The sequence below is a fragment of the Dipteris shenzhenensis genome, chromosome 23 (genome assembly GCF_047967505.1).
Source record: "Dipteris shenzhenensis isolate YYH24624 ecotype China chromosome 23, Dip_SZ_1.0, whole genome shotgun sequence".
Classification (NCBI taxonomy): Eukaryota; Viridiplantae; Streptophyta; class Polypodiopsida; order Gleicheniales; family Dipteridaceae; genus Dipteris; species Dipteris shenzhenensis.
The window spans coordinates 11204091-11223323 of NC_141618.1; the positions used below are offsets into that span (position 1 = coordinate 11204091).

At 45.1% G+C, this 19233-nt stretch overlaps 1 protein-coding gene across 1 annotated transcript in view; it reads right to left on the minus strand.

The window, feature by feature from the left end:
- Nucleotides 1-19233, minus strand: part of LOC147886979 (uncharacterized) — an 874612-nt gene that overhangs the window by 263050 nt on the left and 592329 nt on the right. Inside the window, exon 26 of the mRNA XM_087394085.1 lies at nt 14002-14168. Coding sequence (XP_087250211.1) covers nt 14002-14168 — 167 coding nt within the window. The remainder of the gene's footprint in view (nt 1-14001; nt 14169-19233) is intronic.

The following is a 19233-nucleotide window of genomic DNA, read 5'->3' on the forward strand; positions in this document are numbered from 1 at the left end:
GGCAAAAGCACGAAAAATGACAGTGCATTAAGGTGTTGCCATTCTTATACTTCCCCCCTCCAAAAACAAGACCCCCAAGCTATTCATTGGAGACACCAAAATGAGGAGAAGGATGACGTGAGGAGTAGAGGAGCTGGCCAATGAGGGGAGGGACAGCCTTGGAATTGCCAGCAACAAGCATGATGCAAGGAGGTGAGAAGGCAAAGAAGCAAGGAGGTGAGGAGGTGAGGAAGCAAGGAGGCGAGGAGGCAAGAGGTAGTCTTGAAGGGCAACAAGAGGGTGGAGGTGGCCGAAAGAGTAAGCAAGAAAAGGAGGGATGGAGATTGCTTGTAGGAAATGCTTGGATTAATGCTACAAATGCCATTTTTTTGTTTGTGTTTTGCAGCATGAAATTTTTATGGCATTTTTCTTTTAAAAAATACAACATTGTTGTGATTAATTGCGCTACAAACAACTCAAGCGGTAAAGCACCATGGATTAGTACAACAATATACATCACAAATGGATGCATACACTCATATACATCACCGATGGATGCATACACTTATACTCACATCAATTTCCAATATTGTATTAGATGGACCCTTAGCATATATGTGTGCATAGAAGACCATTTCCTACATTGATCCCTGATTTCATAGTTAAATTATTCCCTTTCTCACATTCTAACATGTGAAGATTTAATGTACATGCATTATGGGCACATTATATTGCAGTTTATGACTAAGTTTTTTTATGAATGCATGATACTTGTATATGTCAAGGAAGGTATATTATCATTTTTGAATGACAAGATTACTCTATGCTCCATTTTATCCTATATTAGAAACTATGATCACTAGATATTACATAAATGTATTGCTCCATTATATCCTATACTAAAAAACTATTTTGACCCAAATACATAATGCCAATTGAGGTTAGTACTCATGACAAGTGATGAAAACAATCCAATGGTATGAATGAGATCTTATAAATTTTGGATATATAATATGGGTACTATGTTGATTGAGCTATTTTTCTAAGGGAATATTTTCAACTTAATTACTAAATACATACTTACAATGGTGACCTGATTCCCATCTATATGTATAATCAAGTTTTACTTTGTGTTAAAAAAAAGCTTTTGCATAAGGTTAAAATTAGAATAGTATTTATATTTGTTTAGGACTACCCATTGAGCTGGCTCCTATCCTTATATTGAACATGATAATGTTCATAAAGATTTTATGAATACAAATAGATAGCATTGGCTCTCTTTTTAGTGGTTGGGAATGAACCCTAAAAGTACCCTAAAACGACTATGTATTCCCTTATTTGTAGCATGGAAGTGATCATGGTAGAGTGGCATAATCCCTATTTTTCTTTTTTCATAGGTTTTTTTGCTACTCATGGTTGGCGGATACACCACGGCATAGATCCAAATAGATATTTGGTTTTTTGCTTCAACTTGCTTGACTAGAATTTCCTTGATGATTGTTCGATTGTGCATCATGAGTAGCCATTGGCTTAATTGATGCATTAAGTGCAATGTTTTCCTTAAAGTTTTTCATACTACAGGATAAAAGTTTGCTTATAGGGGTGGAAATAGAAGCTTGTTAACGCCTAGTGCATATTTTTCGTTAGATGCAGCAGGATACTAGTTACAGAGTGTCGGCCAATTATTTCACTTGAATCATGCTCCTCTTATGCTTGAGTTTGTGGTCACGTATTGAGTTTAACATAATAGTCTACAGGATACTGGATGAGCACTCAACATAGTGGTTAGATGCATTCATTTCTAGTTCCGATAGAACTATCATTCAGACATTGGTCATAATAGAAGTATGGAGGGCTAAAATCCTTTTTTGGCTCCCTAAGTTTTTTAAAGCATGGTATTGTCCAGATTACATAGGTATTTTCACTAAACAAAATTAATCCTTATGATGAAAATGTGTTTTTTTTCTTTTGACATAGTTAGTTCTGTTTCCATCTTTTTGGATCGAATGTATGGATGATCTTCTGCAAGCATAAAAGACATGATATGTATATGTATCACATGATCATGTTTACATATTTTCAGTCATATATTCTACCTTGTGATCTATCATTATCTTGCTGTGTGGATGTTCAATCTGAGTAGTGTTTGCTTTTTTTATCGCAAATTTTATGTATTGTTATGTCTCTACCTCTCCACAACGACTCAAATTGATAGTATGGGGATGAAATATGGGGATGAAAGAGAAGTTAATTGTGAGTTTCAGGCATGCCTTCATGGTTGGAATATGTTTAATTTGCTTATGATCACATCAATTGTTCCAATGATATTGAGGGGCATAAGATGCTGGATGAGGTTCTCGCTCGCTTGAAACCTATTTAATCTTGCTCGCTTATTTGGGGCTGCTCGCTTTTCTCCGCTCACTTTTTGGTAATCCTCAACAAATCCAAGGCTGTCCGGAAGGAAGTGAGTGTCCTAGGGGAGGCATCCAAAAAAACAGCCGTGTCATCTGCCAACTCACTATCCAGGAGCTCTTCTTCCCGGCAGATAGGAAGCCTCAGCCCATAAATATCAGCTTGAGATCTAATGTAGATACTCATAGCTTCCGCCACAAACAGAAAAAGAAACGGGGCAAGAGGACATCCCTGGCAGACGGATCTGGAAATCTAAAACCTGTCCCCTCTTACCCCCCCAATGAGCAACTGGCTATGGGCTGATCTGTAGAGAGAGGATGCTCCTCTAATCCATGCATCTAAAAAACCAAAGCAAGATAGAGTACCCTCTAAAAAATCCCAGTCTACTCTGTCGTAAGCTTTCTCAAAGTCCAAGAGCAGAATGGCCAATCTCTGGCGGCTCTGCATGGCCCATTCTGAGGCCTCCCAAAATGAGAAAATATTATAAAAAATACTTCTGCCATGCACAAACCCTGTCTGCGTGTCATGAATCAAATCTGGAAGAAAAACCTGTAGCCGCAGAATGATGGCTTTCGCCAGAATCTTGTCAAAAGTGCCCAAAAGAGTGATGGGTCTCCATTGAGACACAAGATTCCTATTACCCCCCTTTGGGATGGGATGAATGAGACCATCTGTAAGTGAGTCCGGCATCTCACCAGAGTCCCACACGCCCTGCACGGCTGATGTAATGTGATCACCAATCTACTCCCAAAAAGTAATAAAAAAGGAGGGGGTAAGTCCATCTGAACCTCGGCACTTGCCCTTGTGAAGGGCAAGTAATGCAGTCTTGAATTCTGCATTGGTGAAAGGTGCATCCAGAGAAACATACATCTCATCCTTCACCAATATAGGGATACACTGCCAAATAACCTCTCTGGCATCATTAATGGCCTGTGTGCCTGGATCTGCAGTAAGAAGGGATGCAAAAAAATCTGAAGCTACACGCATGACAGCATCAGGATCTGACTGTAACACCCCGTCTGAGTCAACAAGCTGTGAAACACTATCTCTACTATGTCTGGGCCCATGAGTAGAGAAAAAGTGTTTGTTGACCCTGCCACCCATCTGAATCCAAAAGGATTCCCGTGCATGAAAGGCATACTCTGCTCTCTGATCCAACAATGTTTGCAAATGAGCCCTTGCTGCAGTAAGGTGCTCCTGAATCCAAGCATCTGTGGGCCTCTTCTGCTCTTCCCTCTGAAGGGACGCTAACTGCTGGAGTATACCAATCTCACAACTGAGAATCTCACGTCTCCTAGAATCAGCGACTGAATGATAATAGTCACTAATTTCGGATAAGGCTGCAACTACCTGAGATGGATGGACAGCTCCACCCTGTATGTGAGAAACCCAAATCTGTAAAATATACTCCGTGAGGCTCTCCTCTGCATAAAAAGCATCCGGAATCCTGACACTGGCAGAGCATCCTCTCCGATGAGGCTCAAGAATCTGCAACACCACTGGAAAATGATCTGAGGTGGAAACCCCAGTAGAAATGCATACAGATCCTCCTCTGTCAAGTGCCCAATCGTCTACATAAAATCTGTAAATCCGTGCATGAATAGGCATGTGTATTCTCCTGTTCGACCAAGAGTACAGGAGTGACTGTGGCATAATATGAAAGGCATCATCCAACCAAGTGTCTCTGCCACTGAACTGAAAGAGAAAGGCATCCCAGGCTGCCCTCTCCAAAGAATTAATTCCACCCTATCTGCCTCCCTTTTTGTCTGAAGGCAACTCAACCATGTTGAAGTCGCCACCAATGATCCAAGAATCTGCAATGGGGGCCCAAGAGAGTAACTCCTTCCAAAAGGAGATCCGCTCCCCTCTGTTGTTGGGAGCATAAAGATTGAGAAGACCAATCTTACGCCCTCCAATCAAAATAATGATCCATTGAGCTCTAGAAGGGGAGATAATACCATGACCAGCAACCAAGGAGAGAATAGAAAGAGAGACCGAAATGCAAGTACCTCCCCTTGTGCCCATAGTAGGCGACCAGAAGGTATGTCCTGAAAGCAGTTTGCCAGACTTAGAGCAATCACTGGCATCCAGCTTGTGTTCCTGGATAAAAAGGATATCAATAGCACCTCCAGTGTCTCCTGGATGAAGTTGGTTCCGGACCACCAAGAGCAACAGGGCGCCCTGCTTCGCGCACCCTAGGACCACCAGGGGCAACAGGGCACCCAATGCCCGCAGCACACCCAGTACCACGATGGAGAGCTATCAGAGCGGCTCCCTTACCTCAGGAGGAGACTTTTGATCCTGTTCAGACAGACGCCTTCCAGACTACAGAGGTGGATGTTGTTGCAGCCCCAGACACTACAGTTCCACATCAGGAGGGGCCTTTAGATCCACCAGCCCCAATCACTTTGGTCTCTGACCCCTTAGTTTCTGACCACGAGGGGACTACAGCTACTTCTTCCCCGCAGACTGTTCCTGCCACAGTCAGGACAACTGAGAAAGTGCAAGCGCAGATGAGGGCTCCTGATTCCTCTTCACCCCAGCCACAGGCCTCCTCAACCCCCAGCTCCAGTTCTGCTGATAGGAGATTACACAGTTAAAAGAGTCGTTGTCTTCCTCCGAGATTGCCATGGAAAAATCAGAATCCAGAGTGGCTGAATTGGAAAAGAAGTGTTCATCCATGGAGGAAGAATTCACAGATCTTCAGACACAGTTGGCCACCCTTCAGACTTCCCAGTCCACCTTGCAAGGGCAAAAGGATCATTACTACCGGCGATACCACCGATATAAAGCCAAGTATGAAAATCTGAGAAATGTGATGGACACGCTTGAGTGTCAGGAGGAAGCACCCCATCCATAGATACATATGATTGAGCCAGAGCAAAGGGATGAGCAAAAGGCCACAGAGCTAAATATGAAGGCGGAAGAGGAGAAGGTAGAGGAACAGGCTGCTGATTACCACCCTCAGTAATCTCATACAAGGGTTGATACATGAGTGTTTGGGTTTTTTTTTTGCACTGTTAGATTTTGCCAAGCTGCTTGGCCCTCACTGTAAGTATCAGTGTTTTACCTCAAGATGTACTCATTTTTTTTTGCAATTTTCCATGCTGTCCCTTATCACGCAGCAATTTATTTTTCAAGTTTCAACTTAATACAAATCTTGGATTACTCCCACGGCCAACCACATGGTCTGTACCATTTCCTTTTCCTACTCCATCACCATATCAATGGTTTGTAAGTTCATTTTTATTTTTTCTTTGACGGATTCTTCCTCCATTTCTATTCACCGGGACGGTGAATGATCGTGGCGGGGAAAACTATTACCTTATCACACGACGACCACCTGTCGACAGGCGTTGACCACATGACGACATCTGCTGTTGACCACATGTTGACCATGTGTCAATACAAGTTAGCCTCGCGATCACACGGGTTCACTCCCAATTAAGTTTTTGCAGTGGGACCTTGGGGAATGGGAATGGATAGATGAAGGGCACCGAGAGAAGGGCATCCCCTTCTTTCGTTACACGGTCAGTAATGCCAGGAAATTCCAACTCAGCTCTAGGGGTTGGAAGCCTACCAGAGCTCCTCATTGGGAGAACTTTCAGATTTCTGCTGACTTGCAGAGAATTTTTTGGCAGAGGCTCTGGAAATCCCACCGGAATAGAAAAATCACTCTCTTCTTTTGGCTTTTTATTCATGGTGGGATAGCAGTGAACCATTGGAGATCCAAGTTTGGAGCTGACCCTTCTTGCCCTCGCTGCCTTTCTGCTTTGGAGACAATACAGCACTTTATTAGATACATGCAATATTTCTTGCATTCCATAGGTGGAGACTCCTACAGGGTTGAGGTGGCACTTTCAGCCTCAGCCTTGGTTGTTTTCCACCTCACTCTGAGGGGATTTTTATTTATCCTTATGATTTCATGATGTATTCCGCTTTGAGCTTGCTCTCGCGGGTTTTTTCTCTTACTTAATAGAAGTCTTTTTCTTGGGAAAAAAAAAAAGTGTGAGTTATCATGATGTATTTTCCAACAACAGGAAAGAAAAACAAGGGTGTCCTGAGAGCTGCTGCTCCTCCCCGCTCCCTTGCTGCCCCCTCTCCCTCAGCCCCTCCCTCCCTCTCTCCCTTGCCCTCAGCCCTTCCCCCTCCCCCTCCCTCAGCCCCTCCCTCCCTTCTCCTCCTTTCCCTCTCAGCCCGCCCCCTTCCCTTCAGCCCGCTTCCTCTCCTCTCCCTCTCAGCCTGCGCCGCTCCCCCCTCCCTGCCTCTCAGCCTGCCCCCTCCCTGCCTCTCCTTCCTCTCCCTCTCCTCTCCCTCTCAGCCTGTGCCGCCCCCTCCCTTCCTCTCAGCCCGCCGCCCCCTCTCAGCCTGCGCCGCCCCCTCCCTTCCTCTCAGCCCGCCCCCTCCCTGCCTCTCAGCCCACCCCCTCCCTGCCTCTCGTTCCTCTCCCTCTCCTCTCCCTCTCAGCCTGCGCCACCGCCCCCTCCCTCCCTCTCCTCTCCCTCCTCTCCCTCTCCTCTCAGCCCGCCCCCTCCCTGCCTCACAGCCCGCCCCCTCCCTGCTCTCCTTCCTCTCCCTCTCCTCTCCCTAGCCTGCGCACTCCCTCCCTCTCAGCCCACCCCCTCCCCTTCAGCCTCTCAGCCTCTCCCCTCTACCCCTCCCCTCCTCGCCCCCTACCCCCGCTCCCTCCTCACCTCCTATCCCTATTCTCTACCCCCCTCTTTCTCCCGCAGCATTTTTTGGAGCGGAAGGAGCCCCCAAATTTGTTAGAGTCGGCCTCCTCACCTCGATTGGCGATGGATATTCCGTCAGCCAATCCTACTCCACCTCCACCGGCCGCGAAAACAATTACTTTTTCTAAAGACGAGTTGCAGCAGCTCAAGAAGGATGTAGAGATTGAATGCTCTACCATGTTGCTAGCACGCATCTTCGGGTCTCACCCCTCCAGATCCCAAGCCAGAGACTGGATGCTTGCGGCTCTCCCCCCAGACCTCACTCCACAATTGTTAGATGTTCGTCTTCTGGGATGAGGTTTTTTCCAGGTTGTTTTTGACACTCCAGAGGCTGCGAGCACTGTGCTCAAAGCTGAGTTTTTACACCTGGGACACAGGAAGATTTTCTTTGACGCCTTTGATATTGGTTTCGACCCAGTGGAGGCAGATAAGGAAATCTTTTCGCTCTTCATCAGATTTCCCGGGCTTCCCCAGGTTTACCATCGACTTCTTTCTGTTATTGGGGAGCATTTTGGCACGGTTGTTGAGATCCCACCCCTCCCTGGGTTGCCATTGACTGCAACAGAGGCAACCAAGGCTGATGGGGTACCTAGAGTTAGGGTCCTCTGTAAGGATCCTAACCTCAAGATGGACCATGTTATCATCCAGTGCCCGGATGGTTCCTTTTTTCGCCAAAGAGTAGAGATTTCAGGTAGACAGGACCAGTGCAAGATATGCAGGACCATTGGACACTTTGCCAGGGATTGCCCCAGGAAGAAGAAAAGGCCCAAGAAGCCCTCTGGTATAGCTATAGCCCCACGGCCTCGACAGGGGGGTGATACAACTCCAGGTTTTGCTCCTCGGCCTCGACAGAGGGGTGGTACAGGTCCAACACCTACTCCTCGACCTCCGCATGGCGGTCCTCCTCAGGATGGTGGTGGTACAGGTCCAGCACCTGCTCCTTGGCCTCGACAAGGGGGTGGTACAGGTCCATCACCTGCTCCTCGACCTCCTCTTACCTCAGGGGCACACGACGCATTCCAGTGGGTTCCGGTTCATGTGCAAGTCCCTCCTTCAGTTCACGAGGGTACACTAGTGGACTCTGCTTCACCTCGAGCTGTCCCTCCAGTCTCACCTCGCACAGTCCGAGACACTGAAGCTTCGAGTGGCCGAAGCTATGCGTATCTATGTTAGATCTCAAGCTGACATCTTTGGGGGGCTGAGACTTCCCATCAGAAGGGAAGAGGAGCTACTTGACAGTGAGTTGGCAGATGACACAGCAGTTTACTTGGATGCCACTCCACAGACGCTCACTTCTTTTGGGACAGCATTGGATTTATTTTGCTTGGCGACAGGGGCGTAGATAAATTGGCATAAATCCAATGGCTTTTGGATCAGTGATGAGGACACTCCAGTTTGGGGGCTTGACATAGGATTCACTTGGGTTCAGAGGAGTGTACTTGTCAGGTATTTGGGCTGCCAGGTCGGCTTGGATATTTCTTCCATGCAGCAGTTTGCTCCCGTGTTGGAGAGCATCACGAGGAAGCTCCTTTTTTGGAGCTCAGCCAAGCTGGATCTTGCCTCTAGAGTTGTGGTGGTCAACCAGGTCCTCTTGGCCACGGCCTGGTTTGTTTGTTCATGCTGGTGCCGTTCTAGGGACTGCATCATTCAGCTTAGGAGACCGATCAGAAACTTTCTTTGGAGTGGGCTTGATGGCACAGCAGATGCCTTAGCCAGGGTGGCTTGGGAGACCCTCATCCTTCCTACACAGGAAGGGGGTCTCAATATTATTGATCCAGATTTACAGTGTAGAGCTTTACTTTGCAAGATGGTGGTGCGGGGACTTTTGCCAGGGCAGGATCCGCGGAAGGACTTTCTTATTAGCAGCATACAGAGGTGCACACCTTCTTCAGGAGAAGACTGGATGAGCAGTATTAGGTGGATCTTCACCACAGCACACCTCAGATCACCTTCGTCCCCTCTCATGGTTGCCATTCTGAAAGCTTGGGCCAGTTTCAGGAGCACTCTTCAGAGGATTCCTCCTTCCTCTCGTGAAGGGATTGATAGGCAACCCATCATGTGGAATGATAGTATTTTAGATGAAAATGGCAGACCATTGGGTGCCTCACTCTACATGTAGTGGTCCATGTGGGAGAGGGGACCTGCATCATCTCTGGGGTCTTGGAAAGCTTTCCGCAAGCTTCCAGAGGAGACCAAATCAAGGTTGACAGGACATCTGAGAGGGAGTGCAGGGAGGATCTTGCAAATTGAGGCAGCCCTTCCAGAGGTTTGGGTAGACACAGATGATATGCCACTCACTTGCTCCACTTAGGCACGTACTTTTACGAGAGGCGGTGTTCCGCTTCAGGTTTTGGCCTTTCGAGATGCACAGGAGGATGCTTTAGTTTTTAGTGTGCAGGATGGTGGCAGATTGCTCAGGTCCACAGAGGACATCTTGCTTGAGTCTGCTTTTCAGCCTATTAGGGTTGTATGTCTTTTGGTGTAGGGATCAGATTCAGAGTGGTTCCTAGACCCAGACCTCTAGCTACTCTCCACCGGGTCTTGGAGGCTTTGGCTCTATGGGGGAGTCCCCATCAGGTATTTGTAGTGGGACCCTAGAGAGTGGGAGTGCATTGACGCAGGGCATTGAGAGAAGAGTATCCCCTTCTTTTGTTACACGGTCGGTAATGTCAAGAGATTTCAGCTCAGTAGTAGAGGTTGGAGACCTTCCAGATTTCCTCATTGGGAGACATATGATATCACTGCGGATCTGCAGAGGTGCTTCTGGAGGAGACTCTGAAAATCCCACAGGAATAGAAAGATCACTATCTTCTTTTGGCTCTCTATCCATGGTGGGATTGCAATGAACCTTTGGAGATCCAGGTTCAAAGCCGACCCTACTTGCCCTCGGTGCCTCTCTGCTTCGGAGACTGTTCAGCATTGCTTATGGGATTGCAGACAGGCGAGGATGATTTGGATGGGGGTAGTCAGGATTTTCAGTCACTTTGCCCACTCCCCTTTCTTTATGACATGGGGCTCAGTGGCTTGGCTTTCTCTTATAGGGCCTCAGGTATTCTATGAGAGATTTGACTCCTCTCGGGCCATTTCGGTTTGACGTCATCAGATTGAGTCTTGTTCGTTGGATGTGGTACCACACCTTCCTTTTACAGCTGTACATGCCTCTATGGATACTTCTTGGGAGATTCTAGCGAGCATAGCATCCTGGCATATCTGGAGAGCCAGATGCACAGAGGCTTTGGAGGGTACTCAGGTTCATCCCTCGCACACATTGGTTGGTATCTGGATAGTATCTGGATAGACACCGTATATACTTTGATGGTCGTATGGACGAGTATGCGGGGAGACTCCCGTGCAGCCTCAACTAGGAGGGCTTCTTTCTTCAGGGAATGGAAGGATTCTCCTTTCTTCTCTGAGACTACTATAGGGTTGAGGTGGCACTTTCAGCCTTAGCCCTGGTTGTTTCCCACCTCACTCTGAGGGGGTTTTATTTATCCTCATGATTTCATGATGTATTCCACGTTGAGCTTACTCTCGCAGGTTTTTTCTCTTACTTAATAGAAGTCTCTTTCTTGAAAAAAAAAAAAAAAGTGTGAGTTATTTGTGAAGAGACATGGCGGTAGGAGAATGCCAAGCTAACTAGGAATGGAATGAAATATGGAAAGCATAATGGAAAGGCAAAATGGAAAGAAAATGAAAGAACAAGTGCTAGGCAATGATAACCAAAATACTCACATGTAGATAGCTTGATGTTGATTGATGTAATAGACAATAGACAAGTACAACACTATATAGTATGACACTAGACTCTAGAAAGCCATAGTGTATATGGGATAACTCCCAATATGACATGTGGCATGTCTAGGACTCAATCACTCGACTAAAAAACACACCTAGAACACCCATTTTAGACTCACTTTGGCTTCATATTCCAACACCCCCCCATGAAGGCAAGGTGAGAGACTACTGGAATGGAACCAAGAACAGAACATGACAATGACAGTCATCAAACTGTGGACCCCATGTAACTCAGAGGCTAAAATCTGAGCGTGTTCAGAGGTTGATCGAAGCACTTTCATGGCTTGAGACTCAACATGCTCAGAGGCTCACGTTATAGCATGGCTACATGACCAGCTCATAGGTCTAGGAATACACCAACATCCTGGAACTCGGCCAAGCCTGCTAATGAGACCTATCAAAGCCAATATATATGGCCCCCACAATACATCCCCCCTTGGCTTCATAACAGGACATGTTAGGAAGCCACACACCAAAATAGAAAAACCAACACATCTTTTTAGGAGGACTATCCAAGGCAGAGGACCTTTCGACTCAATGAAAACCAAACACTCAATACATATCATTTTAGGGGGACTACCCGAGGCAGAGGACCCCAAAATACATCAAGCTGTAGTAATAAAAAAATAGATCTCTTATGATAAGAGATGTCCTCAAAGTAGCCACTGCACACGTGTGCACATCCCTGCGAGACGATGACGATGTCGAAGAAGCGCTAGGCAGGAATACCCCAAAAGATGTGTCGGTAAAGTCCATGGGGTAGCTAGATGGAGCACTTTAGTGACTCTCAAAATGGCTAAGGGAAAGTCACCGATATCGAAGTAGAGGCTGGAGGTGTCACGAGCACTTGAAGAGTCGGTCAAAAGTGGAGCTCGGACACCAAGGACAATCGGCCGGACACGACTCACACGAGGGCGTAGTGCTTTGGCTAGACTAGAGCAGCAGTGTTTCCAGGCACACTTCCAAGATCCTCCAACGAAGGGCTAGCTTTTCGACACACTTGTGCAACCGACTGTCATGTATGCAGTACCTTTATGGGGATGCGATCTTCCGAGGACAGATTGGAGGAGCTTCGAGTGGCACAAGTAACGATGGGATCCAGGATGATCCGATGTAAGCCCTCAGTTCCACATGAGATAGTACACGCAGAGTTCACCATGACACCTCTCCAGGTTGATGCCATCTTTCAGACAGTGACTTTCATCCACAGGTGTGGGACTTACCCCATTGGAGACTTCCGAGATTGGCCCTAGAGTCATCCAGACGACTCGCAGAGAGCGGGGCAGACACATGGTATGCACGCATATCTACATGGCTTGCCAGGCACGGTATCCAGATGGATAGGCTTCCCACTTTTCAATACAGCATGGATGCACCTCCTGAGTTGATCGTGCAAGATGAGATCAACCGTATTATACGGTTAGACCTCCTCCAGCTTCACACATCCCGGACTTGGGGGGAGGACCAAGAACTCCCCACCAAGACCCAATTCTATCGCAACCACTTCTTGCGAGTATCAGAGGAGGGATTCATTATCAGACCCCAATATCTTGAGGATAGAGAAGTATCTCATGCACTGAGGATTACCATTGGTTAGATGCGGGTTTCATCCCATCAACTAAGGATTGAGGCAAGGAGAGCAGCGGGTATACCTAGAGAGCAACGGATCTGCACGCTATGTACGCTAGGGGCGATTGAGACAGAGGAGCATTTCCTTTGTGTTTGCCCAGCCTACTATGAGATTCGAGGATGCTACCACTGTATCTACCTAGAGGGGAATGGCTTCGGTCCTTTGTCATCACGATTGATCCATTTCCATGACCAGGTCTGGATCGGACTCTATCTGATGGAGATGCGCGACACAGGGAGGCGCTTCTATGACATATCAGAGAGCAGCAAGGGTTATTCAGACCACTACAGGACATAGAGGGTGACCGGGCACAGCGGCACGTCACAGACTTCTATACATTTGAGTCAGAGCCCCTGGACACAGTGGAGTGGAGGAAGAGGAGCTAGCCGATATGAGAGCAGTCTGGATGAGCAGCCGGCACAGTACCGCCAACAGAGGGACACAAAGGCCACATGTGCGACAGAGAGCCCCCAGAGTACACTCTATTGAGGTCCGACCTATCACAACTTTCATCAGAGGAGACCGACAGAGACGAGGGATCACTCTAGACATAGCCCAGAGAGTCTAGAGAGCGAGGAGATCGTGCCCCCCGCCATAGCTCGAGCTCGATAGATGCAGATATGAGATATTTTCGCAGCCCACCAAAGAGCCATCATTGTACCAGGCTTCGGTTTCGTCCCAGCGCCTGGATAGATTGATTGATATGATATGATTATGATTATGTTTATGATTATGATTCTGTTAGCATAGATTAGTACTCAGCAAGGGTCCTAGAGTACCCTTTGCTTCAGCCCACTGAGGCTTGTATGAGTTCACTTTTCTGTGCACTTTTGTCCCGTAGGCCCACGAGGTCTCCCGTGGACGTTAATATATCTTTCTTTCTTTCTTTCTTTTCTCGGAGTTTCTTTCATACTTAATAGACATCTTTTATGTGGAAAAAAACAAAAATAAAAAAGAAAATCCATCAATGACGATTAGAATTGTTACATAGGGAGATCTCTTAGGATACTATTAAAAGAAATGCCCACTCTTCTAGGGTAGATCATGCAGCAAAAGGTGAAGGCTAGATAGGCCAAATTCAAAAATAGCTCTTGTGGGATTGATATAGAGGGAAATACCTATCATTGAAGTATAAGAATCCACAAAAAACATCATGCATGAAAAATAGCAACCCAAGAAGTGATGAAGCCAATTTTTCAAAAGAAGAGGGAACATGCTGAGGTATTAGATGCTTATTCCTGCATGAAGGGAGAACTACCAAATGGAAAAATGTAGCGAGGGATAGAAGTAAAGGAAAGACCTATTTTTGGGGCCCATCATATGTAGAAGTTTAGAGGAACAAAGAGAAAAAGCTTGCTCACTAAAATTTGGTAGTTATCTATTTTTCAACCATCAATTGAAATATCCTTTCAGGCCAATCAAAAAATAAAAACATAATGCTTTTAATCTTACCAACCCCCATGATCCATCCATTGGCGTAGTATCTCTATAGGTGGTTGAGCACCGTAGACTTCCAAGGTTGGCATATTCAAGTCATCGACAAAGATAATACATCTTGTCCCGAAAGGTGGTCCAAAAACACCTTTTTTCCTCTTGTCAAGTTTGCTATCAATCAAATCCTGAAGCAATAACATATGTTTAGTGTCCATGTTACGCACAGTAATTGCAGCAATCTATTGTTAGAACATGGCTCTCTTGAGAAAAATTAAGACAACTATACTGGGACAGCTGTGGTTACAAAATACACATTTGAATTTTTGGGTTGAAAATGATAGCAATATATGATAAGTCTAGATGTGTCTTACAATTATGCTTTATATCAGGTGAAAGCAAGAAACAATTTGAATTTAGCTGCAATCTTGTAGCAATGAAGTCAAATTTGTAGGTCATTGTGCAAGGTGGCATATAGGATGATGACTAATTTAGTTGTTGGACAAGGAGAGGCAGGCATGGCTGTAGAGTTCTTGGATAGAAGCTTTCATTTTGTTATCAGTATTGTGCTGCGATGGTTGCTCTTTGGTCTAAACATTAGATTAGCTTTGTTATCAATATTGTGCTGCCATGGTTGCTATTTGGTCTAAACATTAGATTAGTTTTCCTGGAAGCTAATAATTATCTAGTCAAGGAAAATCTGGGCTCGGAAAGGTGATCTTTTTTTAAAAGCTCGGGGCTATTTTCTTTTTTTTTTCAGTAAAAAGACTTCTATTAAGTATCAACAAAACCCGCAAGAGCAAGAGCTCAAGGCGGAAATACATCATGCAATGTATGAAAAACACCCCTCAGAAAGAGGTAGAAAACAACTAAGGTTGAGGCTGAAAATGCCATCTCAACCCTATAGTAGTCTCATAGAAGAAGGGGGAGCCCCCCCATTCTCTTAAAAACATAGCTCTCCTAGAGAAGCTGACCATGAGGACCCCTTCATGGTCACCCAGATGGCCATTTGTGCATGTATAGTGTCCACCTATATAGTAGCCAAGGTATGAGAGCGGTGGACCTGGGATCCATCCAATGCCTCTGTGCATCTGGCTCTCCAAATATGCCATGCTGCAATACTTGCCAGTATCTCCCAAGAAGAGTACACTATGCATGTACAGCTTTGAAGGGTGAAGCTGGGGCTATTATCTTTTGCAAAGAAAGTGCTCAAAATTGGCCAATTCAATATCAGTCCTTTATGCTTCGACAATAAGGGTTTAGGCATGTGATCCTCTTTCCTTTTCCTTGGAATGAAATTTTTTCTTCATAACTTTTCCTCCCTTAAACTCCTTATCATTTTTTGTTTTTCTCGTTGTTGGTACTTTCTCTATTATATACGTCTTTTCTTCCTTCTTCAAGCTCCTTTTCGGTTTCTTGCTGCCTGCAAGCCTCATTCCTGCAATTTCGCCAAGGGACCGATGCCCCAATGTTGAATAGACTATGTCCCAATCATATATGTAGGGCCTCTCTTGTCAACTAGCCTTCCAAATAATGTCTTGTAGCATTGCGCCATCTAGAAGGGCAAGAGAAAATGCCCATGTAGTTTGGCAAGGACACAAATTCCCTGCTAGCCCATTCAATAATCACTCTTTTCGAGTTCGGATAGACTTGACCTTGCTTCTAGAGTGGTGCTATCAACCAGGTACTTATGGACACAACGTGGTTTATTTGTTCCTGTTGGTGCCACTATAGGGAATACATCGCTCAACTCAAAAGGACGATCATGAATTTTTATGGAGCAGCTTTGATGGTTTAATGGATGCCAAGGCCAGGGTGGTTTGGGGGACTTGGATTCTCCCAATGCAGGAAGGGACCTTAATATCATTGAGCCATATTTGTAGTTACTTTGCAAGTTTGTGGTCAAGGGACCTATGCCAGGACAAGAGCGAGACTTGGAAAGATTTATGTATTCGATGCTGTATCCCCTCCTCAAGTGGTGATTGGATGGACAGCATTAGGTGAATCTTTACATCCACACACCTCAGGATGCCTTCCTTTCCCTTGATGGCTGCCATTTACAAAGCTTGGGGCAGGTTCAGGACTCCTCTTTGGAGAATCCCTCCCTCCTCATAGGAAGAACTTACAAAAGATTTAGAAAATCCTACCGTCAATGATAGGTACCATCGGCAACTCATCGAATCTCTTATATATCTGAGTATCACACGGCCAGATATTTGTTATGCAGTAAGCTCACTAGCACAATTTATGGCAAATCCAAAACAGTCGCACTGGAATGCAGCCAAAAGAGTCTTGAGATACATCAAAGGTACAAGACAGTTTGGAATAGAATATAGAGGAAGTCATCCAACGTTGCATGGATACTGTGATAGTGACTATGCCGGAGATCATGAGACCTGGAGATCGACATAGGGATATGCATTTTTCCTTGGTCAAGGTGCTATGCCATGGTTGTCAAACAAACGACCAACTATTTCTTTGTCTTCAGCTGAAGCAGAATAGCTGAAGCAGAATATAGGGCTCTCACTAGAGGTGCATGTGAGGCCATATGGCTCAGAAGACTATTGTCGAAAATAGATTACTTTGATGAATCAAAGCAAACAACAATATGCTATGATAATCAATCGACTCAAGCATTGGCCAAGAATCCAATATATCACTCCAAGACCAAGCACATTGATGTCAGAGAGCACTTCATCAGAGAAAGAGTGTTACTTGGTGACATCACACTGCAACATTGTGATAGCAAAGAAAATGTTGTAAACATCTTTACCAAACCACTTGGTAAAGAGCTTTTCGAGAAGTACCAACAAGCTCTTGGTTTGACGTAGAGGAAGGACATTCCCATTAAAGGGATGTGATGGAATGTAATGCTCAATCCTTCTTGGATTCCCCAGAATCATCATCTTGAGGCACCAGTCCCTCATATGAACCTTATCATGCTGATATCTGATGTCTTCCTCAAATCTAAGCTGCATTCTTAAATGCAAAAGATATCTCTTCTTCTCTGCAAATCCATCTTGTGCATCAGAGATGGACAAAGCTGTATGTTGCTCCAATCCTCCACAACTTTTTACTCCAAAAAAGGAAATCTTTTTTCAGACATCTAGTAGAAGGCGTTATTAGTTCTTAATTTTCCATATTACATTTGTCAAAGGGATGAAAATCATTGTCTCAACCAAAGTATTTTTCTAAATTGTGGCTATGCTATTTTTCTAAATTGTGGCTATGCTTTCTTTGACTATGGGTGACTAGCATAAAGAAGGATTAGATTTGAACCAGGAAGTGTGCTATTCCTAGCCGAAACCTCATTGAGCAGTCAACCTACTTATGGTCAGAAATAGAGTAGGATTCCCAAATTTTTGTTTTAGAAGAGAGAGAAAAATCAGAGAGGGATTTGGACATGTAGATTCCAAGTGCGCTTCTTTGTGAGATTCATCTCTAAACAAGTTCATATGCTTCTTTTATAGGTGCAGGTTGGACATAGGGTGGAAAGGAAATGAATTTGTAAGAGAGGTCGAGGTGGACAGAGGGTGGAAAGAGATGTAGTTTGTAAGAGAGAGGAGAGAGGTAGAGGTTGGACATAGAGTGGAGAGGGAAGGTGTTTGTGAGAGAGAGATAGGGGGTGGATATAGGGTGGAGAAGATGTTTTTAATAGAGAGATGGGGGGTGGATAGAGGGTGGAAAGGGAAGGTGGTGTGTGTGTGTGTGGATATAGGGTGGAGAAGATGTTTTTAATAGGGAGATGGGGGGTGGATAGAGGGTGGAAAGGGAAGGTGGGTGCTTCAAAAGATCAACAAGAAGCTGGAATACTGGCATTTGTCCACTTGGCCTCTACATGTTCGACTCCGGATAGTACAGTCCATCATTATGGCATATGTGCAATTTTATTTGCCTCTTCTTCCTTGGTCTTTCAAGCATTTGGCCTCTTATATGTCCCAAGCTATGGAGATATTTTGGAAAAGCAAATCTCTTAAAAAAGCTTTGCGACTACTACCTATGCAGTCTATTTGTTCACCCAAGACTCATGGGGGGCTGAATATTCTCAATCTCCAGGTTCATATGTTGGCAAGAAAGAGCACTATGATTGCTGATTTTTTTCAGCAAAAACAACCATGGGCTATTATGTTAGCAGCTATGTGTGGAAACATGGCTTCCCATGCATATGGGCATTGGATTACAGATCACTGGGAAGCAGTTTTATCTACCTTTCAAGGAAAAATTCCTGGTTGCCCTGTTTCTACTGCTTTTCTTCATGATTGGAAGAGAATTCTTTCATATGCAAAATGGACAGGTGCTTCCTCTCATCATGGCAATTCTTTTCGATTGGAAAGCATCCATTGGAGCAAGGTGTTTGCATCGCCTCTCGCTTTACAAGCACCTATCAAAGCATATAATCTCATGAAATTGGGCATAAGATTTGTTGGTGATGTTGTGGATCAACAAGGCTATACACTTTCATTTCCACAAGCTTGCAGGACATTCTCCTTGGGTCTGCATCATAGATCCATTTGGAGAACACTTTCAACTATGTTGCAGCCATTTGTTCCGGTTCCTCCACTGTTTGCACAGGACAGATTAATGGACTGGAATTTGACTTCCATACCTCCTGCTACACATACACTCTCGATACACAATCTGACTTCCTCGAAGGTTTACAGATTTCTTCTTCCACAGCCATGGATTGACAAGCATGCCAACACTCTTTGGAATTTGGATAGGCCTTTATCTTGGTGGCAATTTCTGCCCCCGTTGCTCTCATCCCCGCGAGACAGTTCCTCACTTATTATGGTTTTGCCCGCACTCTCGCACATTGATCACTCATGTTTCTCATTTACTGCGGCTTCGGTTCCCTTCTATCAGATTTGGGAAACTTTTCTGGATGTTTGGATGCTGCTCATCTCAGATGTCTCCATTACTCCTTTTCTTTCATTGGACTCGCTTTTGGGTATTATGGACCATCTGGACACAGAGACTGCATTCTAGGATGGGTCAACAGTTTCCTCAGGCATATATTTTCTTCAGAATGTCCCTTAAGCAGTCTTTACATGACAGTCTTGCTGCAAGGGATTTGGATGCTACTTGCCTTGAAGTGTTCTCTACTTGTTTTTGAGTTCTTCTATCGGGCTCTCTTTCGGAGTTCTTTGCTAGTGTGTGGGAGACTTCTCATATTGTAAATTCATGAGCATATAAATACAATGGATTTTACCAAAAAAAAAAGTGTGTGTGAGAGAGAGAGAGGTGTGGGTGTGT